Genomic DNA, 27952 nt, shown 5'->3' with positions numbered 1-27952 from the left:
TGATGAAAATGGGGAGGGGGTACTCAGGAATGGTGGGAGGCCCTGGGCAGGACCGGAATGACCTTTGCCCTCCTCCCTATCCTTCCCCGTCCCTGAATCACAGAAATGTCACTGAGCGCTCACTAGGCACAAAGCGCAGGGCCAATGCACCCCGTACCCCATCTCACGGCCCTCAAGCAGCCCCAAGAGGTGGAAGCACATTTCCCCATTTTACAAGTACCGCAACTAAGGCTCAGAGAGGGCGGCTCACCACCCGAGGTCACACAGGAATCGGGCCTACGCAGCGCGTGGAGTACTACTCCCGCCCCGGGGGCTTCACTCCGCTTGCCCCCCCGCCTCAGGGAGGAGCCGGCCCGAGCCCCTCCTGCTCCCCGCCCCCGAGGGGCGGCCCGGGGGGCGGGCGGAGGAAGTGAGCGCAGCGGGGAGGAATGTGAGCGGGCGGGGCACGCCGGCCCGGGGCGGCGGGGACAGTCAGGCGGGCCGCAGGGGCGGCGGGCGCGGCGGGGCCGAGCGCGCAGGATGCCTCACTTCACCGTGGTGCCGGTGGACGGGCCGCGACGCGGCGACTATGACAACCTCGAGGGTATCAGTTGGGTGGACTACGGGGAGCGAGCCGATCGGGAGGACTCGGAGGGTGAGGACGCGCCCGGAGGGGTCCTTGACGGGGGCGGGGGCAGGGAAGCTGGCCACGCGGGGCCCGCTCTCACACCGACGCCGGCCGGTGCGCGCACACGTCGATGCGGGCCCAACTTTTCTTAGACTGAGTCGCCGCCAGCAGTCCCTTACTCCGCGCGCGCAGAAACAATTTTCCTCGGCCCCCGGCGCCCGCGCTTGCGGTCGGGCCTCCCTCCCAGCCCCAGCTCCTCCCTTGCGGGCCGCGGGCGGGGGCTGCAGACGTGGCCAGGCCTGCCGGGCCAGCCGGGCCGCCCGGGGCGCGGAGAGCACTGAGCCTCCATCTCTGGCCCTTCCCGGCTGGGAGCAACGACCGCAGCCCGGACCCCAGACCCTTCATTTCCTACCTCCTGTGAACCGCCCCTAAGCGCTTCCCGTCTTGCCTACACTTTTGTGCGGCAGCACCTCTTTCCCTAAGACTACCCTCTCTCTCCTCCCTTCCCCTCCCCTTACCCCTTCCCTCCCAGCACTCCCGGGCCCTGGAAAGAAGGCTGTGCCTGCCTGAGGGGGTCAGTGGGTAACTGCCTGTGAGTGCACTTGCGTGGATCCCAGCTTACATCTGTAGCTACAGTGGGCATCTGTGCAGCACTCACACGGGACCAGGCTTGTCTAGGTACTTGAAGTGAATTAACTCGTTTAATCCTCCTAATTTCCCCCATGGGATAGGTCATGTTACTCACGCTTAGGGAGGAGCGAATTGAGGCATGGAGCCTTTATGTAACTTGCTCTAGGGGATTCAAATCGAGGGTTGGAGCCTCCAGAGCCCTAATGCTTAACCTAGATGTTAAACTGGGCCTGAAGGTAAACCCCTCCTCCCCTCCTAGGTGCCTGCCCTTGACCCTTTCACCATCTCCTCCCCCAGGAGCCCCCCAGGGGGCTGTCCTTGCAGGGTCCACTCTTGGAGTGTGAACACTGCCGAGAACAAGTGTCTGTATGTGTAGCAGCATATGCATGTGTAATTGTGCTTCTGCAAGTGTATAGCTGTGGGATACCGCAGAGTGAAGGTGGGGTCAGGATAGCACTTCTTGTGGGCCACCATTTCCTGCAGGGTTATCGATGATGAGGATGGTGATGTGACTGATGACAAATGCTTCGTCTGTGACTGACCGTGATGGAGATATGCAGGGAACGTGTGTGTTGGCATGTATCAGGTGATGTGATGTTGATCTGACTCTGATCTGTGATGGTGACATGACTGAGGTGACCCATGCCTGATGTGGGTGATGGCTATATGTGTGTCACCTGGCTGCTGTGTGAGGAGATGGCACAGGACAGTGGCAGAGACTACTGGACATCATGGTCATTTAACAGGCTTCACGGCTGTGTGGGTGCACACATCTCAACCCCTGCCCCATGCCGGCACCTGCCCCTAGCCTTGTTCCAGTGGCCAGAGCAGGAGCCAGCATCCACGCCTGCTCCTCTGTTAGCCCTTGGAGGCTCGCTCTCCCCAGAGGCTGGGCTGGGCTGGGCTGCATCCCTAAGATCAGCCTGGACCAGTGGGTAGGCAGAGCGGAGTCCTGCCTCTGGCCCCGCCTTGGCCTCTCACAGGCTGACTATAGGGAACTGGAGCTACATTGGCTGAGTCCTGCCAGGTCCCTCCAGGCTAGGCCAGCTCCTCCCGCTATCCCCCTTCTTCCTCCTCTTCCTCCCTTTCAGCCAGATCTTGACTGCGTCTGCGGTATGGGGGACACTCTGCACCCTGGTGAGTGGTTATGATCCTTCTTGGTGGGGGCTGCAAAGGGTCAGGGGCACAAAAATAGTGACCCCTCAGGTCCATCTTATGGGGACCCCCCAGCTTGGTGTCTGAATCTCTCAAGGCCCATACCTCTGCTCCAAAGGCCTAGATGGGCCTGTTCACCCAGCTCACTGTGGCCTGTGGGCAGGAGGTGAAGAGGCTCTAGAGGGGTACCCCTGGCAGATACCTGTGAGCAGAGGGATCAGGAGTGTCACCTGGATCCCTGCTTGCAGCTGGTACATTCACAGCTGCTGGCAGGAGCACACATATATGTGTACCTCACAGGCAGCGCCCAGGCCCAGCCTTCATGCTGTGGTTCGCCAGGGGTCTCAGGTGGTATCTGAGCAGCTTTGGCCTGGCAGGCATGCCCAGACCTGCCCTGGAATTTTTGGAATAGCTGAGGGCAGTACAGATATCCAGGCACTGCTTAGACACCAGCCCCCCACCCACCCAGTTCCCACAGTCCCATGGGAGTTGTCTTTAAATGAGGTTTTGGGGAACTCCATGGAATCCCTGCTGAGTGTCTGGCACCAGATTGTCCCTTTTCTGATGCATCTGGGCAGTTGGAAGAGTAGGTGTTACTAGCTCTACTTCATAGAAAAGGAAACCAAGGCAACACAGAGAGGGTAGGCAGGTTGCCCTGGGTCACACAGTGGGAGGTTCAGGAATCCAAGCTAGTCTGCTGGCCACTGAGCACCAAGAGCCTTGGGTATGCACACCCTGGCCAAATTGCAAACCCCAGACACTCTTCTCTAGTTAAAGGCTTGTACTGCACTCTGGGGTGCCTCCTGGGATGGGTGGGGGTCCAAAATAGGAGTAGAACCTACAACTCAGCTCCCACCTGGCTCTGGTGGATCCTGGGACCCAAGTTTGGCCCTCTCACTGAGTGATCTTGCCTCTGAATCTCTCTGAGCTTTACGTTCCTTGTTACTAAAAGGGGGTAAATGATATCTACTGGAGTGTTGCTGTGAGGACTAGAGGTAACCCTTGCAAGGGCTCTGAGCTGCCCTGGACTCATGGCTGAGGGACAAGGATCAGCTGGGTCTTAGAGGACCATCCACAGGCATTTTGGGGGAACTGCTGTGTGCTCAGCTCTGTGTTTTCTGGATACTAGTGCAGTCTTCAGAGAGATGAGGTAACAGTGGTGGGGCAGGCTGCAGTGCAGGAGTTTAGAATAATTTATACTTTACTTTCAACCTACTTCCACAAAAGGATCAGAAGAGATATGCAACAGAAATGCCTCCCCAAGGGACTGTTACTGTCAGGTCAAAACCGTGCAGAGGAAAAAGGCAAGGACTCTGAGACGAGGTAGATGGTGACTGCATCTAAAAAATAAATTTAGCTTAGAGGTTCCTGGCAGCCAAGGTAGAAAGGGAAATAAGATGAGCTCTTATAGTTGCCTTTTTTTGACAAAATGAAGCCTCTGACTTATAAAGGGGAGATTTTTTTGGTCACAAAAATCCAAGAGTACTTTTCAGAGGCTTCTCACTGAAGGGCTGTCAGTGTAATGGGCATTGTTACTGGGTTTTCAGATTTTTGTTGTGGCTTCTTATCCTGATCCTGAACAAGCATCAAGGGCACAGCAAACGTCACAGGGTGTCTGAGGAGCTACGTGACCCCACGAGGCTTTTTTAAAAAAATTATCTATTTATTTATTTTTGGGTGCGTTGGGTCTTCGTTGCTGCGCGCAGGCTTTCTCTAGTTGTGGTGAATGGGGGCTACTCTTTGTTGCGGTGCGCGGGCTTCTCATTGCGGTGGCTTCTCTTGTTGCGGAGCGTGGGCTCTAGGCACGTGGGTTTAAGTAGTTGTGGCACGCAGGCTCAGTAGTTGTGGCACACTGGCTTAGTTGCTCCATGGCATGTGGGATCTTCCCAGACCAGGGCTCTAACCCATGTCCCCTGCATTGACAGGCAGATTCTTAACCACTGCACCATCAGGGAAGTCCCCCCACGAGGCTTTAACATGGTTCTGTAGGTTGGCCTGAACTCCCACTACCTTTGTCCACTGTGCCGTTGGCATTACCCTACATACAGCCATGTAGCTTCTGGGACTGAGCTTCTTGGCTTACTTAGCTAATCCAGGTTCCTAGATGAGGCGATGTACCACTTTTACATACTGTGGGAAGGAACAGCTGATTTTGCCCCAGAAATTGTCATCAGCATGCTTTCCCTGTTAGTCTCTTTGGACAGTAAAGAATCCACAGTGCAGCACCTGCTGAGTGATTGTTGGCTCAGAGGAGGCAAGTTAAGTCTCATACTGATGGCAAGAGGATGTATCAGGTGGAAGAGGATGTATCATCGTTCAGTATTCTTAGCTGCAAACGAGAGAAATGGATTGCGGGCTATTTAACCAGAAAAGGTTGGCAGGTAGCTCTCACAAAATCAGGCATGGCTGGAATACCCCACTAGGCTGGATCAGTGAAGACACTTCTGTTGCCGCCTCCATCACTGGACACCAGGCCAACACTGCTGCCACAGTCATTGCCATCCAACACCAACGTGGCTTCTTTGAACCAAGATGTCATCTTTCCATTTGCTGTGAAGCCTCCAGCCACTGCCACTGCAGCTGTCAGACTGTCTGAAGGGGGTTTTACTGTTAGCAACTAGAAAAGGAGTACTTGGTGTCTTCTGCCTGCTTGATGAAAAAATGGGAATGTCACCCACTGAGACTCACAGTGGACACAGTTTGGAAAACAGGGAAGAGTGTGAATGCCGGTGGCCAGAAAATGCAGCCAAGCTTTTTTTTTTTTTTTTTCGGTACGCGGGCCTCTCACTGTTGTGGCCTCTCCCGTTGCGGAGCACAGGCTCCGGACGCGCAGGCTCAGCGGCCATGGCTCACGGGCCCAGCCACTCTGCAGCACATGGGATCTTTCCAGACCGGGGCACGAACCCGTGTCCCCTGCATCGGCAGGCGGACTCTCAACTACTGTGCCACCAGGGAAGTCCTCTTTTTTTTAATTTATTTTATTTTTGGCTGAGTTGGGTATTCATTGCCGCGCGTGGGTTTTTCTCTAGTTGAGGCGGGCAGGGGCTGCTCTTCGCTGCGGTGCGCGGGCTTCTCATTGCAGTGGCTTCTCTTGTTGCGAAGCACGGGCTCTAGGCACACGGGCTTCAGTAGTTGTGGCATGCAGGCTCAGTAGTTGTGGTGCACGGGCTCTAGAGCGCAGGCTCAGTAGTTGTGGCACACGGGCTTAGTTGCTCTGCGGCATGTGGGATCTTCCCGGACTAGGGCTTGAACCCGTGTCCCCTGCGTTGGCAGGTGGATTCTTAACCACTGTGCCACCAGGGAAGCCCTACGTGCTGGGTTTTGATCATAGGTCACTGCCAATTCTGGCCCTTTCAAGGAGGCTGGCAGGGTATGATGGGGAAACAGGCCCAGCATGGTAACACTGGCCCACAGAGTGCTCCACAGAGATGACGGCACGCCTGCTGGGGAGGAGTGCATGCTGGGGTTTCAGTAGGCAGCCCCTGACTGGGATTCCGTTCCTCTCTCTCCACAGGACATGGCAACCACAAGGAGAGCAGCCCTTTTCTTTGTCCCATGGAAGCTTCCAGAGGAAGTGACTACCATGACAGGAACCTGGCACTGTTTGAGGTAGCTGAGGAGCCACTCTGGGCCGCAGCTGTGGCAGGGAGGTGGGTGGGCAGGGACCTGTCAGGACCCAAGCTTTAGCTCAGCAGACAGGCTGGATGTTTTGCCTCCTTATGTCTCGGCTTCTCCTCCAGTCTCCCCTTGTCTGTCTCGCTCCCTTGGCAGTCAGGCTGTGGTTCCCTCGGCCCTTTGAACTGAAACTGCTTTCCCAGAGGCCACTGTACCCCATTACCACCTCCAGGGGTGTTCACCTTTGACTTCCATGCAGCCCCTCAGCAAGGTCACCACCTCGCAGTATTTCTTGCCTCAGGATTTCCTTTGTCCCCTTCACTTCTAGGACTTCTCATAGTCCATGATTCTTCCCTCTCCTGTGAACTCTTCCCTGGCCTTCCTGGTTGACTCCTCCAACTCTGTCCCCATCAAGTTTACTGAGCCCTGGTCCTTCTCACCGGATCTGCCCCCTCTAGCCATATCTGCAACCTCAGTGGATGTCTCTTTGGAAACATTCCCAATTTTGTGCCTTTGAACTTGAACTTTATCATTTTCAGACTCAAGCTTAGAAGTTGTATCTGGATTGAAGTCATGGTTTAGGCCCCTAAATTCTGACCCACACATTCAGCTGCCCCATGGAAGTCTCATAAGCTCTTCAATCTCCATATACCTGCAAAGACCTGCATCTTTACTTCTTACACCAGACCAGTTTCTCCTCGTGTGTAGGGTCAGAAGGGAGCTGATAGACAGGGAAAGACTAAATGTGGGCCAGAGGCAGGCGGAGGCACAGTGCTGGGGAAGCTGTGCTAGATGCTGCATGGGAGCTGGAGCCCTGGGAGGCCTCTTGACCTGGCCCCACCTGCAGATGGGCTAGGGCTCCAGGATCCCATCTTGGGGATTGAGGTGGGTTACTCATAGGGTGTGAGACCTGGTGGAGAAGACCATCCAGGACAATCAGGGTTTGGGCAGATAAGAGAGACTTCACTTGTCCCACACCTCTTTTGACCTCCTTGGTTCCCTGGGGTGACTAGGGTGGCTTTTTTGTTGAGGGCAGATATGAGTCCCAGAGGCCTACTCACAGCTGGGAGGTGGCCAGGCCGAACAGGCAGGCTGAAGCGTGCCATTCCCCTGTCTGCCAGCCGTGCCCTGTCCTGCCCTTTCCCCCCAAGGCAGGTAGTTTTGCAAATGGGCTGGTAGTGATTGTAGCCAAGGTGGGGCAGAGAGAAGTGAGTCCTGGGGTGTGGCACCCACACCTGCCCAGTGGGCTGGCTTGGGTTTCCCCAGGCAAGAGCCCAGGCCTGCCTCAGGGCTTGGCAAGGGGCCAGAGGCCAGGCTGCTGTCTACACACAGGTAGCCTGGTGCCAGTTGCCAGATTGCCCTGTGGCTCCGTTTACAGGAAGAGCTGGACATCCGCCCAAAGGTATCATCTCTTCTGGGCAAGCTCGTCAGCTACACCAACCTCACACAGGGCGCCAAGGAGCATGAGGAGGCTGAGATTGGAGAGGGTGCCCGCCGGAGAGCAGCCAAGGTGAGCTGGTCAGGGGCAGCAGAGAGGCCGCTCCTAGGAAGAGAGATTCAACACCATGGAGTTGGCAGTTTCCCCACATAGTTATGAGCATCCTGGGGGAAGTAGGTGCCAGGTTTGGTGAGCATGGAGGATGGGCACTGAGTGCTTTGGGCTCAAGGAGGCTTCAAGGGGTGGGCCAGGGAGGTGGCCCTCAGGGCATAGGACCAGAGAGGCCCTCAAAAGTAACAGTGGAACGTGACGCTACTTAGGCCTCTCTGTGTGTGAGGCATCATGCTAAGCAGTGGGCTTGGGTTCTTGTATGTCATCTTCACAACAAAGCTGTGAGGCAGGTGCTGGTTTCATCCCCATTTTACAGGTGAGGAAGCTTGAGTGTTGGGGTATTAGTAACTTGCCTAAGGTGACTAAGCTAAACAAGATCAATGCATAACGCTGGGAGACTTGTGGGCTTACTGTGAGGTATGTGACTATAGAATGCCAGATCACTGGCATCCCATCAGGATGGATAAGGATATTACCTTTGGATCCAGGAACCTGGTTGTCCCTCGGGGCTATGTGACCTAGAGCAGTTGACTAAACCCTTTTGCTGTGTTAGCTCCACTGGCAGACCCCTCCGACATTCCCTGGGTTCCTTGAGCACCAGGGTTGGGGGTGATAGGAGCATGCCTCTTGGGGCTTCCCTATCCCTCTGCTGGTCCCATCCCTAGTCGCTATCCAGGCCTCTGGCCCTCCAGCCGTCCTCTCTTCGGGATGACTTTGCACATCTTTGCTCAGCTCCCCTGTGTGACAGGGCTCAATTTAACTGAATGCTGGGTTTTTTTCCCCCCTACGTTTTCAGTTTGGAGGCAAAGAACGTTCCCTCCATGTCTACTGACTCCCTGAGGTTTGGAAAGAAGCTGTGATTTGGAAGCAGCTTGAGTCTGGCACTAGATGTAGTATTCTTGCTGGAGGTCAGCACAGGCAGGAGGAGCTCTTGGTTGAAATAAGCCAAATCCCCAACCTCAGACCTGCCCATGATATTTGGACCTTACTGAGGTGGGCCAAGGCGAGAGGCTGATGTGCACCCCTCAGTTCTGGGAGGCAAACTAGCCCACGCTTGAGAGAGGGCTGACTATCTGTGTTTAGCCCTGCAGTGGGTGGTGGGATCCTTGGGTAAAAGCCTCCTCCCTGTCCCTTCAGACCAAGCCCAGGAAGCTGGTGGCTGGGAGTAAAAAGGTCCCTAAGAAAGGCTAGTGTACATCTCAACAAGGTGTCAGAAGAAATTGTGAGTTGGTGAAGGGCCATGGTCCCTTGGCCTTATGAGGAGCCTGTGAGGATGCTGGGGTCCAGCCTCAGCTTACCTGCCAGCTCACCTGGCCCTAGGTTAAAGATGAGAGAGGATGGCTGAGTGTCCCAGCGCCAGTGGCTTTTTCATGGAGAAAGCAGGAGCCTGGTCAAGTCCACAGAGAGTCAGTAGGAAGCTAGGGAGCTGGGGCCGCTGAGCTGTGGCCCTCGCCCAGGCAGGTCTGAGCAGGGGCCTCAGAAAAGGAAAGCTTAAAGCCGGAAGGGCGGTCCTCCAACCAGACCACACCAAGACCCAAGGCAGCCTCTCTGTGGCAGCCGCTCCGCCTGTGGCCTGGTGACCTTCTGAGGCTGCCAGAGGTTATTTGGAGATGCAGAAAGCATTTCCGGTCCTGCCTTTTCCCACACTGCCCTTTTCCCAGAGTGACTCAGCCTCAAATGGGGGACTGGGAGCTGCTACTATCCAGCGGGTGGTCCAGGGCCTCTGAGAAGGGCTCAGACAGAGCCCAGATGAGGTGTATCCGTCACCTACACTGTGCAGGACAGTTTGAGGGACCATTTGTTTTTACTTGGGCCCTTCTAGGCCCTTCTGTGGTCCTTAAGGCTGCACACAGATACTGCCCCAGGCCTGGACCCTTGAGAAGAGTTCCTGTGACCAGAGTTCTTTCTCCCACCCCAGCTCCAGGGCAGCAGGCTTTGCTGGGGCTCTGGTGGAAGCTCTCAGGGCCCCACTACTCTGGGCTGCTCTCATGTGAGGCTCAGTTCTTCAGGAAGGCACCAGCACATGGGGCTCCCCTGGTGGTCTAGTGGTTAAGACTCTGCACTCCCAATGCAGGGGGCCTGGGTTCAATCCCTGGCCAGGGGACTAGATCCTGCATCCCACAACTAAGAGCCCACATGGCTGCGACTAAGACCCAGCGCAGCCAAATAAATAAATATTTTTTTAAAAAAAAGAAGAAGAAGAAGGCACCAGCCCTAATCCTGTTCTTCAGCGTCTGCCCTGGCCTCCTGTTTGGCCCCTACTCTACCCTTAGGTAGCTGAGAAATCCTGCCTGGATATGCCCGTTAGACCTTCCCTACCTGTCCTCCAGCCTGAGTCCCTACTCTCTATGCAGGATTTTCCCAACAGGTTATCCCAGAGGCCTTCTAAGGCATCGCTCGCTGGGCTCAGGAGCACCTTTTGAGTACCAGCAGGGCCTGCTGATAATAGAACAGTGAACAAGCCACGTCTACCCAGTATGGTCATTCGAGTGAACAGTTACCGTGACCACTATGATAGAAGGGTATATCAGATGCTGAGGGGATGCAACAGGAAGTACCAACTCCAGCTAAGGCAACCTGGGGGAACTTCCTGGGAGAGGAAACAGTTACGTCTCCTGAAGGTTTAACTGAAGAGGAATTTGCCAGGCAGTGAGGCAGGGGTAACCCTCCCAGGCAGAGCCCAGCACATGCCCTGGTTCAGAGGCTCTGAGGGACTGATGTTGTCAGGAGCTGAGGCTGACAAAGGTGATGGGGCAGGCCTGGTGGCCCAAGCCAAGGAGGCTGGCCCACACTATGCATTACAGTATAGACAATGCAGAGGGGTTTTAGTAGGGATGATGAGATTGGACTTGGTTTTCAGAGACCTGTTCTGGCAGCAGAGCGGGCTGGAGTGTGGAGAGGTTGAGAGGCACAAGAAGGCACCATCCAGGTGCCCCAGATGTAGTGCCCCAGGTTCAGGGGACTAAGGCTGAGGCAAGGAAGGCTTATCTCAGGGCAGCTTGAGAGGCAGACTGGGCAGGACTCAGTGTCCACTGGACTGAACTGGGGGATTGGAGAGAGGGAGGGTCAGGAACAACTTAGACTCTGGCTTGGGTGACATGGGTCATGCTGGGTGGGAAGGTGGAGATCTGACACAGACCTCACTTTGCAGAAGTATAAAAGAGGAGAGGAAGGGAAGGGGGCAGTACCATGAGGGGGAGGTGAGGCTCAAAAGCTCACATGTGGGGTTTTGAAAAGAATCAGGTTTTATACCTTCCCAGTCCCAAACTGTTTCTTCATGTATCAAAGTCAACACAGACATCCTCTCACCTTACCCCCTGCACTCCCCAGGACTCCACTTGGAATATCCCTCTCCAACCTGTTCTCTGATAGAACACCCTGGGGGCGGGGGACTGTCACGTGACCAGGAGCTGGCCTTCCGTGGAGCATCTGGGCCCCTCTGACGCTCTGTCTTCCCCTCCCTCTCTTGCTCCATAGGCACCCAGCATGGGCACCCTCATGGGGGTGTACCTGCCCTGCCTGCAGAATATCTTTGGGGTTATCCTCTTCCTGCGGCTGACCTGGATGGTGGGCACGGCCGGTGTGCTGCAGGCCCTCCTCATTGTGCTCATTTGCTGCTGTTGTGTGAGTATCCCAGCTGGGGCAGGGCCACGGCCACCCCCCAGAGCCCACCCAGCTGAGCTGCTCACCTAGGCCCTCCTTTCTACAGACCTTGCTGACGGCCATCTCCATGAGCGCCATTGCCACCAACGGCGTGGTTCCAGGTGGGTGAGCACCACTCAGGCCTGAGGAGGGGATGGGCCCAGAATCCACCTTGACATGCCTAGGAACACTCATTGCCCCGCCTCCAGGCAGTTTTCTGGTGGGATCTTAGTCCTTGACGCGATGACAGTGCTACCACTTAGGAGCATCCTTGCTTGACAGAGTTTGAGATTGCTGTTGTTTTGTGTTTTGTTTGTTTGGTCTTTTTTTTTTTTTTTTTGGATAAAAGTACTTTTTTTAAAAGCGGGGGCTGGGGCTGATAAAGAAGGTGATGGGGCGTACCTGGTGGCCCAAGCCAAGGAGTCTGGACCACACTGGATTACAGTATAGACAATGCAGAGGGTTTTCAGCCGGGATGATGAGATTGGACTTGGTTTTCAGAGACTCCGTTTTTTTACTTACTCAACCATGTATTTATATCACTGTGGACTCCTGGATATTTATTTTATTCTTTGGCTCATAATCTTAGTACCATCATTATTTATTGTTTTGCTTGACCTGTTCCACTCTGGCTATTTGGCTATTTGGGTTGGCTTCTGTGTTTGAATCCTTTTCTATTTTTTTCAAATAACAACTTTATTAGCATTAGTATAAAAGTAATAGGGGAAAAAAGGCAATATATGTTTACCATAGAGGGTTTGAAAGTGCAAAAAATGTAGAAAAGAAAATGAAAAGTACCCATAATCCCACCATCCTAAGGTCAAAACTGTTAGCCTTTTCATACATGGTCTTAGGGTCTTGTAAAGTATTGAGATGTATTGTTTTCCCCAAACTCTGTGTGTATGTGTGTGTGTGTGTGTGTGTGTGTGTGTGTGTGTGTGTCTGTGTGTGTGTGTGTGTCTGTGTGTTTCTCAAGTGCTGGAAACAGTTCATTTGTGTTTTTAAAACAGGATTGACATTACCTAATTTTTGTTATTCTCCTACTCTTGGGTTCTACTTTTTCACTATTGTAAACATTATTGTCATAAACAACCTTGCACACTGATCTTTGTTCACGCCCCTGGCAGTTTCCTTAGAAGAGGGTCCTAGAGGTGGGATTACAGCATGAAAGGGGTTATTAGCCTTTTTAAAGCTTCTTGATCCCTGTTGCCAGATTTTTCACCAGAGAAGTTTCATCAGGAGCAGCTTCAACCAGCAGCATGGGATTGTTCTTGTCCCCTGCACCCTCACTGGCCCTGGGGTCCAGTGTTGACTCAGTCTTGCCAGGGGTGTTAGACTCTGATGGAAGCACAGATTCAGGGCAGCAGGGTCAGCCATGGACATTCACCCAGTGGCCGGCCCTAGGGGCAAAAAGCTAGTCCCTGCCCTGGTCTGGAGGGTCAGACTAACAGAGATAGCTCTTGGGAGGGGTGAGGCATGCTGAGATAGGACACACCCAACCAGGGGAGGCTGCGGGGACTGACCTAACTGCAGGGAGGTGGGGGACAGTAGGCCACTTAGGCTTTGCTGCGGACCTAGAGCTGCCCCAGCAGAGTATTCATGTCACTGGCCCGCCTGGGTGTTGGAGTCAAATGGAAATCAGGTCCGACCGCAGCCTGGCCACTTATTAACCATGCTGCCTTGGGCAAGTCTTCTAACCCTTCTGCTCATTCATAAATGGGAAAAGCAGTCCCTGTCCCTCTGGATGGTTGTGAAGGGTTGTCATGGGAGAGGCCCCCTTGAAGAAGAACCAGCCCTGACCTATGTATGCTTTTTCTGTTGTAGCTGGGGGCTCCTATTTCATGATCTCCCGCTCGCTGGGACCAGAATTTGGAGGGGCTGTTGGCCTGTGCTTCTACCTGGGAACAACATTTGCAGCGGCTATGTACATCCTGGGGGCCATTGAGATCCTGCTGGTGAGTCAGGCTAAGCCCTGGCCAACTCTGGTCTTGTCCAAACAGTCCATTTCCCGTAGGCCCAGGCGGCTCATGCTCCCTTCACCTCTGGTCAGGGTCTAGGGCTTATAATGAGGGAGGCCTCTTCAAGGGAGAAAGATCTTTTTTCAAGCCAGTCTCCCCTTCAGCCCTTTCCCAGTTTGGGCCAGGCAAGCTAGGGGCCTGGCTGTCTTCACCTTGACCCTGGATGTTCCATCCACTCGGGCAACATCTCAACCATGGCAGGTGGTCTGTGAACTACTGCATTTAACTCAGAGATAGATCTTGGTGGTGACTCAGAGCCTGCCTCCCAGGCTCATGTGGGCTCTGGCCAGCTCTGTCTCCCCCAGGGCTCTGTGCTAATAAAGCCCTTCAGATCCATCTTATCCTCATCCCTAAATCAGGGTGAACAGCCACAGGACCCTGTTTGGAGGTCAGTGCCACCTCTGTGGGCCTCATGTGTGCTCTGACTCAGTTTCCCGCTTCCCACTGAACTGCCCTCGTGGTGGGAGAAGAGGGGGAGGAGCAGTGGGGAGCACAGGGTAAAGAGTGCCCGCCCCTGGGCATCCAGACAGTAGATGTCTAGAGGAACTGCCTGTCTATTCCCACCTCCAGGTCCCCTGTCTGTTGTGTGGAGCCTGTTCCTGGATATTCTGGGGGTTTTGTTGTTTGTTTTTCTTTTTCTTTTTGTAAATTTATTTATTCATTTATTTAATTTTTGGCTGCATTGGGTCTTTGCTGCTGCACGCGGGTTTTCTCTAGTTGCTGAGAACAGGGGCTACTCTTCGTTGCGGTGCGTGGGCTTCTCATTGCGGTGGCTTCTCTTGTTGCAGAGCATGGGCTCTAGGTGCGCGGGCTTCAGTAGTTGTGGCTCACGGGCTCTAGAGCGCAGGCTCAGTAGTTGTGGCACACGGGCTTAGTTGCTTTGCAGCATGTTGGATCTTCCCGGACCAGGGCTCGAACCCGTGTACCCTGAATTGGCAGGCAGCCTCCCAACCACTGCGCCACCAGGGAAGTCCCATGGACTCCTGGATATTTATTTTATTCTTCGGCTCATAATCCTGTGCTGTCATTATTTTTTTGCTCCTCAAACTGTTCCACTTCTGCTATTTAGCTATTCAGGTCAACTCCTGTGTCTGGATCCTTTTTTTCTTTTTTGTAAATAATGGCTTTTTTTTTTTTAATTTATTTTAATTTATTTGTTTTTGGCTGCGTTGGGTCTTTGTTGCTGTGCGCGGGCTTTCTCTAGTTGCGGTGAGCAGGGGCTACTCTTCATTGCAGTGCGCGGGCTTCTCATTGTGGTGGCTTCTCTTGTTGCGGAGCACAGGCTCTAGGTGTGCGGGCTTCAGTAGTTGTGGCTCACGGGCTCTAGAGCGCAGGCTCAGTAGTTGTGGCACACGGGCTTAGTTGCTTTGCAGCATGTTGGATCTTCCCGGACCAGGGCTCGAACCCGTGTCCCCTGCATTGGCAGGCGGATTCTTTTTTTTTTTTTTTTTTTTTGCGGTACGCGGGCCTCTCACTGCTGTGGCCTCTCCCGTTGCGGAGCACAGGCTCCAGACGCACAGGCTCAGCGGCCATGGCTCACAGGCTGAGCCACTCCGCGGCATGTGGGATCTTCCCGGACCGGGGCACGAACCCGCGTCCCCCGCATCGGCAGGCGGACTCTCAACCACTGCGCCACCAGGGAAGCCAATAATGGCTTTATTAAGAGATAATTCACATACCATACTATTCACTACCCATTTAAAGTATACAATTGGATGGTTTTTAGTATATTCATGAAGTTGTACAACTATCACCACAGTCAATTTTAGAACATTTTCATCACCCCAAGAAGAAATCCCATGGTCATTAGTGATCACTCTCCATTCCCCCCAGCCCTAGGCACCCATTAATCTGCTTTCTGTCTTCAATAAGATTTAATCAGGGACTTCCCTGGTGGTCTAGTGGTTAAGACTCAATGCTCCCAATGCAGGGGGCCCGGGTTCGATCCCTGGTCAGGAACTAGATCCCGCATGCTGCAACTAAAGATCCTGCATGCCGCAACGAAGATCCCGCACGCAGCAACAAAGATCCCACGTGCTGCACCTAAGACCCTAAGACCCGGCGCAGCGAGATAGATAGATAGATAGATAAAGATTTAATCAGGTTTACCTATTCTGGACTTGTTGTATACATGGACTCATACAATATATGCTCTTTTGTGACTGGCTTTTTCTGAATACTCTTTTTTGGTTTTGTTTTTTTTTGGCCGTGCAGCTTATGGGGTCTTAGTTCCCCAACCAGGGATTGAACCTGGGCCACGGCAGTGAAAGCACTGAGTCCTAACCACTGGACCGCCAGGGAACTTCCCTCTGGATACTCTTAAAAAAAGAAAACCAAAATATTGGGCTTGACTCTCCACATAGGAAGATTGAACCTCCTCTATCTGTTTTCTTGTTTCAGACCTACATTGCCCCACCAGCCGCCATGTTTTACCCAACAGGCACTCATGACATGTCGAGTGCCACCTTGAACAATATGCGGGTGTATGGGACCATTTTTCTGACCTTCATGACCCTGGTGGTGTTTGTTGGTGTCAAGTATGTGAACAAATTTGCCTCGCTCTTCCTGGCCTGTGTGATCATCTCCATCCTCTCCATCTATGCTGGAGGCGTCAAGTCTATTTTTGACCCTCCCGTGTTTCCGTAAGTAACCTGGGAATACATCCAGGCATTGCACTGACATCCTTCCCACGTGGATGGCCTTGAGTTGTAGAGGCTACAGGGTGGAAGCTGGTTGGGGTCTCTGGCTGAGCAGGTGCTGATGCTTCTGTCCCCCCCCTCCGCCCCACAGAGTATGTATGCTGGGCAATAGGACCCTGTCCCGGGACCAGTTTGATGTCTGTGCCAAGACAGCCATGGTGGACAATGAGACGGTGGCCACTCGGCTCTGGAGCCTCTTCTGCCACAGCCCCAACCTCACCGCAGACTCCTGCGACCCCTACTTTCTGCTCAACAATGTGACTGAGATCCCTGGCATCCCTGGTGCAGCTGCTGGCGTGCTCCAGGGTGCGTCCTCTCTCCTGTCCTGCTCCTGCCCCCCACACTGAGCAGGAGGTAGGGAATGAGCACGGAAGGATGGATTAGCACAGAGCCGTCCTTGTGTGTCCAGCTCAGGAATGGGAGGCAGTTCTGGCTGCCTTCCCAGCCCAGCCGTGTCCTCTCAGCCTGGCTCCTGGCAGCTGGGTTTCGGGTGAACGGAGCCTGTTTGGCCAGTGTCCCAGGCCTTCAACAACCCCCAGAAAGTTCTGGCAGCCCATTTCTCCCCAGCCACCAGCCCCTGACCCTGCCTGTGGTTGTTCTCACAGGAGCCATAAAGGGCCTCTGTCTAGGAGGCAGGCAGTGGCAGGTGATGGTGGTTCAGCCACCTTCGCCTTTCAGACTTGTAGCCAGACAGCTCCTTCTCTGTGGCCAGAGCAGCCCGGTGGCTGACACCGTAGCCATTTGGCTGAAGTCACCCCCCTGAACCCCGAGAACCTCTTACATTTGCAGCCTCTGGCTGGGCTGCCCCAAACTTCCCTGGGAAGTAGGTGGGGCTGCAGTGGTGATGCTGCTGCCCCCACAGAAAACCTGTGGAGCACCTACCTGGAGAAGGGTGAGGTCGTGGAGAAGCACGGGCTGCCCTCCACAGACGCCCTTGGCCTGAAGGAGAGCCTGCCCCTGTACGTGGTGGCCGACATCGCCACATCCTTCACCGTGCTAGTTGGCATCTTCTTCCCCTCCGTAACAGGTGAGCCCTCTTGCCCGCCCACCCTGCCCTGCCCCCACTCCTGGGGAGCCCCTCAGGGAGTTTCCTTGTTTTTGGAGGCATTATGGCTGGCTCAAACCGCTCCGGGGACCTCCGAGATGCGCAGAAGTCCATCCCAGTGGGGACCATTCTGGCCATTGTTACAACCTCCCTTGTGTGTATCCTTTCCCAGGCCTGGGGTGGGTGGGGAAGGGGGACAGGAGGTACTTGCCTGTGTATAAGTCACCAGCTGGCACGCGCAGACACACTCCCTATGTGTGCATGTGTACCTCACCCCTCACACACACACGCACACTCAAGGGGTGTGTACACAACACGAAACCCACAGCTGCAGGTGTCCCAGCTGAGTCTGCCAGCTAAGGCTTGGGCGAGGGGCCCTTGGGCGCTGTGCGGGGATGCACGGGGACGGCAGTGGCAGCGGAGGCCGCGGAGGCCGAGCTTTCCTTGACGCAGCCACAGACTTCAGCAGCGTGGTTCTCTTTGGCGCCTGCATCGAGGGTGTGGTCCTCCGGGACAAGTGAGTGATCTGGGCCCCTCCCCGTGGCACTGGGCTCAGCTTTTGCTGCCCTGACACTGGCCCCCCTTGCACACGTGGTTCCACACATGTCCTCAGGCTGCTGGTTGCCAGTGGTGGGTCAGGCCCCAGCAGAACTTTTGCTTCTGAGAGGATGGTGACATCAGATCAGGACTGGGCTGAGGGGAAAGGATAGGGGCTGGTGGCCTGGCCTCTGCTGAGGGGCCAGAGCTCTGTCCACCATAGCCATCCTTCCTGACTTCTGCCAACCCTCAATCTGGTCGACCCCACCCAGGGTTTGGGGGGCTCCTTGCATGGAACATGGCCTGAGTCCGGCCCCTGCAGGTACGGCGATGGCGTCAGCAGGAACCTGGTGGTGGGCACGTTAGCCTGGCCTTCGCCCTGGGTCATCGTCATCGGCTCCTTCTTCTCAACCTGCGGCGCCGGCCTACAGAGCCTCACTGGGGCACCACGCCTGTTGCAGGCCATCGCCAAGGACAACATCATCCCCTTCCTCCGGGTGAGCCTTCTGCACTTCCCCACCGCCTGGGTGCTCCTGGCCCCTCACACCGGCTGGGGCAGAGAGGTAGGAGATAAGTATGGGTGCGTTTTATCCTGCTGGGGGCCGGGGCCAATGCAGCTATCCATGGAGAGCTGCTGAGAGCTGCCCTGGCCCTGGCCCTGCCCTGCTGTTGGCAGAGCTGCTTGGGCCCAGAATCCCCAAGGCCTGTCTGTGGCTCATCCACAGCAGAGATGCCTGAGGAAGTGGAGGGCAGAGGAACTCGTACCTATCAGGATAGGCATGGGTGTGACCTGAGCCCCAGAAGGACTTCATGATAGAGGCCAGACTGTGACTTGTGGCCTTAGGTGTGGAATGGGGGCAGTGGAACTAACTTCTTCACTTCGGACCCCACTGACCCTGGTGCTTGCAGGTTTTTGGCCATGGCAAGGCAAATGGCGAACCAACATGGGCACTCCTCCTGACAGCACTCATCGCTGAGCTGGGCATCCTCATCGCCTCCCTTGACATGGTGGCCCCCATTCTATCCATGTGAGCTGGGGCTCAGGGCAGGGCTGGGGGATGGTCTTGGGAAAGGCTCCTTGCACTCTCAGCACCCCTCAGCCGGGGGCCCTGCCCAGCAGCTCTGTGACCCTGTCTGGTGTTGAGGGCGCAGTAGGGAGATGTGTCAGGCTGTATGGGGGGATGTTTGCCTGGCAGAGCTCAACCACTTCTGCCTCTGGAGCAAGCCTGGCACTTACTCAGAAATTTTAAAGAGACCAGTAGGTCCCATGTGCCTCTGTGGGAGACCCCCAGAGCAGGGTCAGGGCAAGCATTGGTCTCTAGCACCTTGATGAGGCCACCACTACCTCATCCGTTTTCAAAGTTGTTTGCTTTTAAAGTTCTGGAATGCTGGGCATCTGAATCTGCCAGTGCCCTGCAGGAGGTGATGAGCTCGCGGCAGTTTCCAGGGGTCCTGGCGGCAGGGCTCGTGTCCTTGCTGTGTTCACCTCTGCCAGGGTTGGGGCCCACTCCACCTCTCCTCACACATCTGGCTCCACTGCCAGTGCTCCTTTTGCTTGTTCAGTTATGACTGAGCCAGCCTTCACTGCCCCACTCAGCCTGTGAGACTGAGAGGGACCCCCTTCCCCCCGAAGTAGCTGCCCCCCAGCCCCAGCCAGGCCTGCTGGAGTCAGTGCTCTCTTGTTCCCCCCAGCACACCTCCGCCCATTACTGCCCAGCTCCACCCACACATCAGCGCACACCTGAAACTGTTCTTGCCACAGTCTTCTTGGGTGGTGGCCCCTTACTGCCCAAGTCAGAGGATGTATCTCAGCCTTATCACTTGGCTCCTCCTGGCAGCCCTAATGGGACACCTCATGGGAGTCCCTGCCCCCTGGCACGCCCTCTTTCGTAAGCCCTGCTGCCTTCTTGTCTGTCCTTCCTCTCGTACCAGCTGAGGATAAAGGTTGGCGTCCCCTCCACTCAGCCCTCTGCCCCTCGGCTGTCATTCCTGGAGGGCTCATGCGGTAGGCCTCCCCCATCCCAGTCTCCCACACGCACCGCAGTGTCCCTCAAGTGTCTTTAACTCAGTGATTCAAAATGGCCCTTGTCTTCCCCTGACCCACTCTCCCCACATTCATGACAGCCCCTCATCCAACTGGTCACCCAGGCCAGAGGTCTGACTGTTGTCTAGCCGTCTCCAGACACTGAGCCCTCCTTGATACCATCCTCTTCCACAGCTATTTCCCCTGCCTGCAGCCTCCTCCCCTCCTCTGCCTGTAAGCACTTGCCCATCCTCTAAGACCTGGTTCTGCGGACACTGCTGCAGTGTCCCATCTGCATCAGGCTGTGGGACTGGGTGTGGTGAGGCTGAGAAGACCTGCCTGAGCCTGTGCACGGCAGGGCCATGACATGTCCTGGTTCCTCATCCAGGCCCAGCCTGGAAGGGCAGGGACATCAGGTACCTGGCTGCCAAGGAGGCTGCTCTGTACCGGCCACTCCCTGTGCTGCAGGTTCTTCCTGATGTGTTACCTGTTTGTGAACCTGGCCTGTGCTGTGCAGACGCTCCTAAGGACCCCCAACTGGCGGCCTCGGTTCAAGTACTATCACTGGTAAGTGCCAGCTGGGCCTGAGCCAGGTCCTCTGACACAAGAGCTATTGGGGAAGCCGGGAGCCCCATTCTGGTTGGGGTTTGAATTTTCTGGGCAGCAGTTGCTATTGGTGAGAGATTGGGGGTCTGGGCCTGGGGCCCTATTGGTCTCTCCCTGATTCTGGCCCTTTCCCACTCTCTGGCCCAGGGCGCTGTCCTTCCTGGGCATGAGCCTCTGCCTGGCTCTTATGTTTGTCTCGTCCTGGTACTATGCCCTGGTTGCCATGCTCATTGCCGGCATGATCTACAAGTACATTGAGTACCAAGGGTGAGTGAGGGCTGCCACCTGCTTGGGGCCTTTGGGCCACTCTTCATTGGGTTGTGGGGAGCTGAGCCGTCCTTTGTTAGCCACCGTGGTGCTGGGGCTGGGGGACTGTGATTCGGGCCTGGCCCCTTCATCTCACCTACACACGGACACAACCCCTGGGTGGGACCAGGGGCTTACCAGCTTGTGGGGGCCTCTGCAGGGCTGAGAAGGAGTGGGGCGACGGGATCAGAGGCCTGTCCCTGAGTGCTGCCCGCTATGCACTGCTGCGGCTAGAGGAGGGACCTCCTCACACCAAGAACTGGCGGTGAGTCACGCCCGGCCTGGTGGGGCCCAGCCCAGGCACTGTGAGGGTGGGAGAGTCAAGAGGTGCTGGCTCCCCCTCCCTAGTCCGTGCTCCCTGTCCTGAGTTGCCAGGGGCACCATCCTGCTTATTTGGCCCTTGGATCACTGCTACGTGTAGGGGCCTGTGAGCCAGGAAGGGAAGGAGCTGGGCTCCCTGGAAACCTCTGGCCCTGGTCTCAGGCTCCCTCTCCATTCGGCCGCCACAGACCTCAGCTGCTGGTGCTGCTGAAGCTCGATGAGGACCTTCATGTGAAGTACCCACGGCTCCTCACTTTCGCCTCCCAGCTTAAGGCCGGCAAGGGCCTGACCATTGTTGGTTCTGTCATCCAGGGCAGCTTCTTGGAGAGCTATGGCGAGGCCCAGGCCGCTGAGCAGGTGCCTGCTGCAAGGGGACGGTGTTGGGAGGACACTGAACTGGACTAGAGATGTCTGGGCTGCAGCTGGTGCACAGCCAGCCAGGTGGACAGCACTGCTGCCAGCTGAGAGCTGGAGCAAGGGGGTTATAACTGTCCCATCTTGAAAACATGGCGTCTGGGTGGGCAGCTTGCCCCCGTCTCCTCCCCCACCCCCACCCTCTGCGCCCTAGGGGCCTTGGTGGGGAGCCCAGCAGAGGGGACGCTGATGGCCTTGCTTTTTGACCCTGCTATGTTCCCCACAGACAATCAAGAACATGATGGAGATTGAGAAGGTGAAGGGCTTCTGCCAGGTGGTGGTGGCCAGCAAGGTGCGTGAGGGGCTGGCCCACCTCATCCAGTCTTGCGGCCTGGGTGGCATGAGGCATAACTCCGTGGTGCTGGGCTGGCCCTACGGCTGGCGACAGAGTGAGGACCCACGTGCCTGGAAGACCTTTATTGGTGCGTGAGGGTCAGGGCCTGGGCTCGACCACATAGGACAGGGGCAGGGGTCAAGTGGGGACAGAGGCCAGAGGGTCACAGGCTGATGATCAGTAGTGCCCCTCCTCCCCAGACACCGTGCGCTGCACCACGGCCGCCCACCTGGCCCTGCTCGTGCCCAAGAACATCGCCTTCTACCCCAGCAACCACGAGCGCTACCTGGAGGGCCACATCGACGTGTGGTGGATTGTCCACGACGGCGGCATGCTCATGCTTTTGCCCTTCCTGTTACGCCAGCACAAGGTGGGCCAGGCGGTTGGGCCCCGGTGTGAGGGGCCGGGCCCTTGAAGGGGTGGGGTGTGATTGAACCACCACCTTCTGTTGCCACAGGTCTGGAGGAAGTGCCGGATGCGCATCTTCACGGTGGCCCAGATGGATGACAACAGCATCCAGATGAAGAAGGATCTGGCTGTCTTCCTGTACCACCTGCGCCTCGAGGCAGAGGTGGAAGTGGTGGAGATGGTAAGCCACCTGCCCGACGTAGCCCTGTGGATACCCTGCCCCACATAGCGCGGTCCTCATGGCTCACCCTCTCCCCAGCATAACAGCGACATCTCTGCATATACCTACGAGCGGACACTGATGATGGAGCAGCGCTCCCAGATGCTGCGGCAAATGAGGCTGACCAAGACTGAGCGGGAGCGAGAGGTCAGTGGCCTTCTCAGTCCAGGGCAGGGTCAGGCCTTGGGAGACGCCATCAGGTGGGAGCATCAGAATGATTCACCCCAGCCCCACCCATTTCCCTAAGGCTGGGTGATCACGCTGGGCCAGCCAGGCCCACCCTTTCCCATGGCACCGAGGAGACTTCCTCTGATTGTCCTCAGGCCCAGCTGGTCAAGGACCGGCACTCAGCCCTGCGGCTGGAGAGCCTGTACTCAGACGAGGAGGAAGAGTCTGCAGCTGGGACTGACAAGATCCAGATGACATGGACACGGGACAAATATATGGCAGCAGAGCCCTGGGATCCCAGCCATGCCCCTGACAACTTCCGGGAGCTGGTACATATTAAGCCGTGAGTGCAGCAGAAATGGACCCAGCCACATTAGGGTCTGGGGTTGGAGGTGGGATGGGGGCAGACAAGCCCTGTGGGTGGGCCAGGGGCGGGGCCCATGTTCAGCTGCATTACCTTCAGGGACCAATCCAATGTGCGGCGCATGCACACGGCTGTGAAGCTCAATGAAGTCATTGTCACACGCTCCCATGACGCCCGCCTGGTCCTACTGAACATGCCCGGCCCACCCAAGAACAGCGAGGGCGATGAGAACTGTATCCCTTTGTAAAGAGGTGGGCAGTGGGGAGGTGGACAGTGTGTGAGGTCAGGCCAGGAGCTCCTCTCCCTGGGTACCCTAGGGGGTGCCAGGGCACCCAGCTCTGACTGACGGGCCAAACTTCCCTGGGTGCCCCTTGGTGCTTCCCTGGGTGCTGCCTCCTTGACTCGATGCCCTACAGACATGGAGTTCCTGGAGGTGCTGACTGAGGGCCTCGAACGGGTGCTGTTGGTCCGTGGTGGTGGCCGTGAAGTCATCACCATCTACTCCTGAGCCCAATACAGACTTGTGGCCTAGAGTGGAGGCGTCCAGGGTAACAAACAGCCCCCTCCCAGCACCCGCCCGCCAGCCCTGCTTTGCCCAGCCCTGCCCTGGACCCAGCTTTGCTAGGTCTCCTTGGAGACTGGGCCCAGACCTGACAATGGAGGTGGATCCGAGGTCCTGCAAGACCCTGAGAGGTTTGGGGACTTCCTGTCCAGCACCCCAGGACGCCTGTCCTGACTCAGAAGACTGGTGGGGGCTGATGTGGGGTTTGAAGGCAGCTGGCCCAGGAGCGCTATTTATTGCATATTTATTGTTTGAATGTCACCATCAGAGAGGAGGGGAAGGGTGACCAGGGAGGGGTCTGGCCAAGCCAGCCTGCAGGAAGATCTGACTCAGGCTACTGTGGGCAGGGACTCCCACCAAGCCGAGCTGAATGGAACCAGCCAGCTGAAGCCTGACTTTTTTCAATAAAACATTGTGTACTTCTGGGCCTCCTGCTGCCCCGGCTCTGTTTCCCCTGGCACCAAGGGAAGGAGGCGGAACTGAACCCAGGCCCAGAGCTGGCTCCCTGAGGCTGTGCCCCTTTCCGGAAATCTCTGGCCACCCCCATTGGCCAGGCTGTCCCTCCCACTGACCCTGGGGCCCCTCCCACCCCAACTCCAGATAAGGCCAGCCCGGGACTGCTTCACTGGGCACTAGGCACAAGGGCTGGAATGGGGCCGCCCGGCTCCCCACGGCAGTGGGTCCTGCTGCTGCTGGGGCTGCTGCTTCCCCCCGCCACCCCCTTCTGGCTCTTCAATGTGCTCTTCCCCCCGCACACCACGCCCAAGGCTGAGCTCAGTAACCACACACGGCCCGTCATCCTCGGTAAGCCCCCACCAGGCCCCTGATACACCAGGGCAGACCTTGGGGAACCTGGGCCCCAGCCCCTGGTAGCAGAGCCTGCTGAGGCCCTTCTGCCCTTGCATTAGCCCTGATCACTGCCTCAGCATCTGGAGGGGCCAAAGGCTTGTCCTGCAGAGAAATCAACCCCTTCTCGCACCACACTGTTCTCGTGTCTCGGAGTTGTCTCCCTGAGGTGGGTGGAGTAGAGGGTGGGTGTGCCTGAGGGCTTGGCTGGGGCATTACAAGCTGTGGTCAGCTGTAGCCACTGGACCCCGGTCCAAGCCCCACCACTCCTTCCTCAGCCCCCACCGCGGCAAGGACAAGGTGCCCAGCCCAGGTGAGCAGGAGAGGCTCATCAGGTCCTGCCCCTACTCCTAGGCCCGGCCCCACTCCCTTGTACTATTTGTTCTCCCCTTGGACTTTGGCAGTGATGGAGAACCATGCTACATGTTTGCTTGGTGGGGGCAGGGGGCAGTGGCCTTGGCCCCTGTACCTTCCCTGACCGAGGGGAGCCTGGGCTTTGCGGGGACGGGGCAGGGGATGTGATCAGAAAGAGAGGGTCTTGTCCTTCATCCCTGGGGGTGGAGGGTGTGGGAGATGAAGGGGCGGGGCTGGTCACTGTAGTGTCGGGGAGGTGAGACCGGGGTGGGGTCCACTGCAGGGAAATGGGAGGGATCCAGAGTGAAGGCTGGTGCCCGCAGTGCCTGGCTGCCTGGGGAATCAGCTGGAAGCCAAGCTGGATAAACCAAGTGTGGTGAACTGGATGTGCTACCGCAAGACAGACGACTTTTTCACCATCTGGCTGGATCTCAATATGTTCCTACCCGTTGGGGTAGACTGCTGGATCGATAACACCAGGTTCGTGCCATCCCCTCTGGCCTAGCCCCCCACCCTACTCCTTGGTTGCCGCTCCGCTGACTGTCCCACTGCCCCCAGGGTTGTCTACAACCGCAGCTCTGGGCGAGTATCCAATGCCCCCGGTGTACAGATCCGTGTTCCCGGCTTTGGCAAGACCTACTCTGTTGAGTATCTGGACAACAGCAAGTTGGCAGGTGTGTGTGTTGCAGGAAAGTGTGGGGCTGTAGGCTTGGTGGGCTTGCAGGAGCCACGGCCAGAACCCCCAGTGCCACTGCCTCGCCCACAGGTTACATGCACACACTGGTTCAGAACCTGGTCAACAATGGGTATGTGCGAGATGAGACGGTGCGGGCCGCCCCCTACGACTGGCGGCTGGAGCCCAGTGAGTGTCTCTGTGCATAGGGGGCTTAGGGCAGGGCAGGTGGCCCCTAGTCCCAGCTGTGCTGACCCATCCACCCCCCTGCAGGCCAGCAGGAGGAGTACTACCTGAAGCTTGCTGGGCTAGTGGAGGAAATGCACGCTACCTACAGAAGGCCTGTCTTCCTCATTGGACACAGCCTCGGCTGCCTGCACTTGCTCTATTTCTTACTGCGCCAGCCCCAGGCCTGGAAGGACCGCTTCATCGATGGTTTCATCTCTCTTGGGGCTCCCTGGGGTGGCTCCATCAAGCCCATGATAATCTTGGCCTCAGGTGAGAGGGCCTCTGATCACTTGTGTCCCATGGGGAGGGGTGGGGGGTGGAATGAAGCTGACCGCGGGCCTGCCCTCACTCCTGTTTCTTCTCACAATGCCAGGCTGGGGGTGTTGTCTACAACCTCTGGGGCACAGCCCCTTTCATTGGCCCTCTGAGAGCAGTGAGCCTGGCCTGGACCATTAGAGTGTCTCCCGACAGTGTCTCAGCGATAACAAAGGGGAAGTAAACAAAGAGGAAGTTAACCCCAGCAATCTGACTCATTGCTGAGGTCTGTTCCTTGTAGCCTCAGGTCCTACCCACTCAGCTTTCCGCTGCCTTCTGCTCCCAGGAGCCCCTTTGCCCAGGGATCTGCCCTAAGCCAGGGCCAGACCCCAGGAGCCCCTCTTGCCCTTCCCCAAGGAGTGGCATAGCTACCACCTGCGGAGCACCCACTGTATTCTGAGCACAGCCAGGCGTGGCCTTACCCCTAGGAGCTTAAGTGAAGGAAACACTCCCCAGACTATATCGATGAGTGTCAAACAGAGATTGGTCTCATTTCATTCTTCCCAGAACACGGCTCTGAGCCCTGTGCAGCACAGGCCACAGGGGCCGACAGACACTTGCCTGAGAGAACTGCCAGCACCATCCCCCACTGTTCACACACACAGGAAACCCCTCCCTGCCCTCCTGTTGAAGCTCTAGAGCTCTGCCTCACAGAGGTGCCACTAGGGCTTCTCACTTAACAAGTACACACGGAGCCCCTCCTGAATGCCAGGCTGGTTCTAGTCCATGACTTGGAGTTGATGTTTGGAGTGGGCAAGACAAAGTTGAGCATCCAGCTGAGCTTGGGCTGGGGGGCAAGTTGTGGGCCGGGGGCAGCCAGGACTGGCTCCCTGCCCTACCTTGCTCTGTGTCCACAGGTGACAACCAGGGCATCCCAATCATGTCCAGCATCAAGCTGAAAGAGGAGCAGCGCATGACAACAGCGTCCCCCTGGATGTTTCCCTCCAGCCAGGCATGGCCCGAGGACCACGTGTTCATTTCCACCCCCACCTTCAACTACACAAGCCGTGACTTGCAGCGCTTCTTTACAGACCTGCACTTTGAGGAAGGCTGGTACATGTGGTTACAGTCACGTGACCTGCTGGCAGGGCTCCCAGCACCTGGAGTGGAAGTATACTGTCTGTATGGCGTGGGCCTGCCCACACCCAGCACCTACATCTTTGACCATGGCTTCCCCTACACGGACCCTGTGGGTATGCTCTATGAGGACGGGGATGACACTGTGGCCACGCGCAGCACTGAGCTCTGTGCCCAGTGGCAGGGCCTCCAACAGCAGCCTGTGCACCTGCTGCCTCTGCCTGGGGTACAGCACCTCAATATGGTCTTCAGCAACCAGACACTGGAGCACATCAATGCCATCCTGCTGGGTACCTACCGAAATAGCACCGCCGTACCCCCAACTGCCAGCCCAAGGCCCATGCCCCCTGAATAAAGACCTTCCTTTGCTGCTATAACCCCTGACGTGTGTTATGGGTTCAGGGAAAGGCACTAGGGTCCTCACACCAGGATTCATCATCTGCAGACCTGGTGCTTTGTGGAGCACAGGGCAAGAACAGCTTTGCTAGAGCCTGGGATTGAATTGGGCACCTTGAGATATACAGCTTCCCACTCTTCTGGTTGAGCTATTTAAGCAGCCTCTCTGTGCCTGCCTCTGCTCTGGGCATGGGGACTGGAGGGAGCTGCACACACAGCTGTAGAATGGGGGTACGTGGAGCCTAGGGTACAGGATGGAGAAGATCTGAGCTGCCCCTCCTAGCTCCCAAAAGGGCAGGTGAGACCCCACCTCTAGACAGAGACTTTTGAGTGGTAGGTGGGTGACAGAAGCACAAGAGTTTAGCATCTAGGAGAGTGACAGCCACTAAATAGGTCATTTCAATATTGAAGATTTAATTAATGGAGCTAAGTGATCTGAGAGAAAAGTTTAGGGAGGAACAAGGTGGTGATTCTTATGGGTCAGGGAAGGCTTCCCAGAGGAGGTGGTGCCTGTGCTGAGATCAGATGGAATGAGAAGGGTAACTAAAGACTGGTTTCAACCTAAGAGCAGCATGCAGCTGATACAGGGTTTAACCAGAGAAAGAGTGTGACCAGATCTCCAGTCTAGAAAAGAGCCCCCTCTCTGCAGGGCAGAGTGTAGCCTGGGGGTGGGGGGTGAGGGGCAGGAAGTGTGGGGAAACCAGAGGCCAGTGCAGTGTCCAGGGGAGAGGATGCTAGCTGAAACAAGCAGTAAGTAGGAGAAAGAAGTGGATAAAGGGTCATTTGGGATGTGAAATAAGGCTTAGCCATGGGTAGAGCCCAGCATGCCTACGAGCCACC

General features: G+C 56.4%; 2 protein-coding genes and 1 non-coding gene across 10 annotated transcripts; all 3 read left to right on the top strand.

Moving 5' to 3' along the window:
* Positions 1-444: 444 nt before the first annotated feature.
* SLC12A4 (solute carrier family 12 member 4) lies at positions 445-23651 on the top strand. 8 transcript variants are annotated; one of them, XM_032613847.1, is made up of 24 exons: positions 445-634; positions 5907-6001; positions 7386-7517; positions 11034-11180; positions 11266-11320; positions 13023-13153; positions 15617-15858; positions 16007-16221; positions 16778-16942; positions 17020-17118; positions 17420-17477; positions 17820-18060; positions 18407-18525; positions 19989-20087; positions 20274-20393; positions 20593-20697; positions 20942-21110; positions 21394-21589; positions 21702-21871; positions 21959-22090; positions 22169-22276; positions 22453-22640; positions 22761-22894; positions 23078-23287. In XM_032613847.1, the coding sequence occupies exons 1-24, from the start codon at positions 520-522 to the stop codon at positions 23167-23169; spliced, it is 3327 nt and encodes a 1108-aa protein (XP_032469738.1). In that variant the 5' UTR covers positions 445-519; the 3' UTR covers positions 23170-23287. The 8 variants fall into 8 exon arrangements, 7 of the variants coding, with proteins under 7 accessions (XP_032469738.1, XP_032469740.1, XP_032469741.1 ...); XM_032613849.1 differs by having other exon boundaries at positions 456-634; positions 17820-17994; positions 23078-23651; XM_032613850.1 differs by having other exon boundaries at positions 473-583; positions 17820-17994; positions 23078-23651.
* On the top strand, positions 9588-9660 carry TRNAG-CCC. Its single transcript has one exon. It is a non-coding gene; the product is annotated as a tRNA-Gly (tRNA).
* Positions 23652-23790: 139 nt separating the features above from the next.
* LCAT (lecithin-cholesterol acyltransferase) lies at positions 23791-27093 on the top strand. The gene is made up of 6 exons (XM_032613851.1): positions 23791-24027; positions 24747-24903; positions 24982-25097; positions 25190-25285; positions 25370-25594; positions 26497-27093. Exons 1-6 carry the CDS (start codon positions 23874-23876, stop codon positions 27069-27071), a joined length of 1323 nt encoding a protein of 440 aa, XP_032469742.1. The 5' UTR covers positions 23791-23873; the 3' UTR covers positions 27072-27093.
* The last annotated feature ends 859 nt before the right edge of the window (positions 27094-27952 follow it).

This window comes from Phocoena sinus, chromosome 19 (assembly GCF_008692025.1).
Source record: "Phocoena sinus isolate mPhoSin1 chromosome 19, mPhoSin1.pri, whole genome shotgun sequence".
NCBI classification, from domain to species: domain Eukaryota; kingdom Metazoa; phylum Chordata; class Mammalia; order Artiodactyla; family Phocoenidae; genus Phocoena; species Phocoena sinus.
The sequence above is the reverse complement of the archived record's forward strand: the minus strand, read 5'-3'. Positions and strand labels throughout refer to the sequence as shown.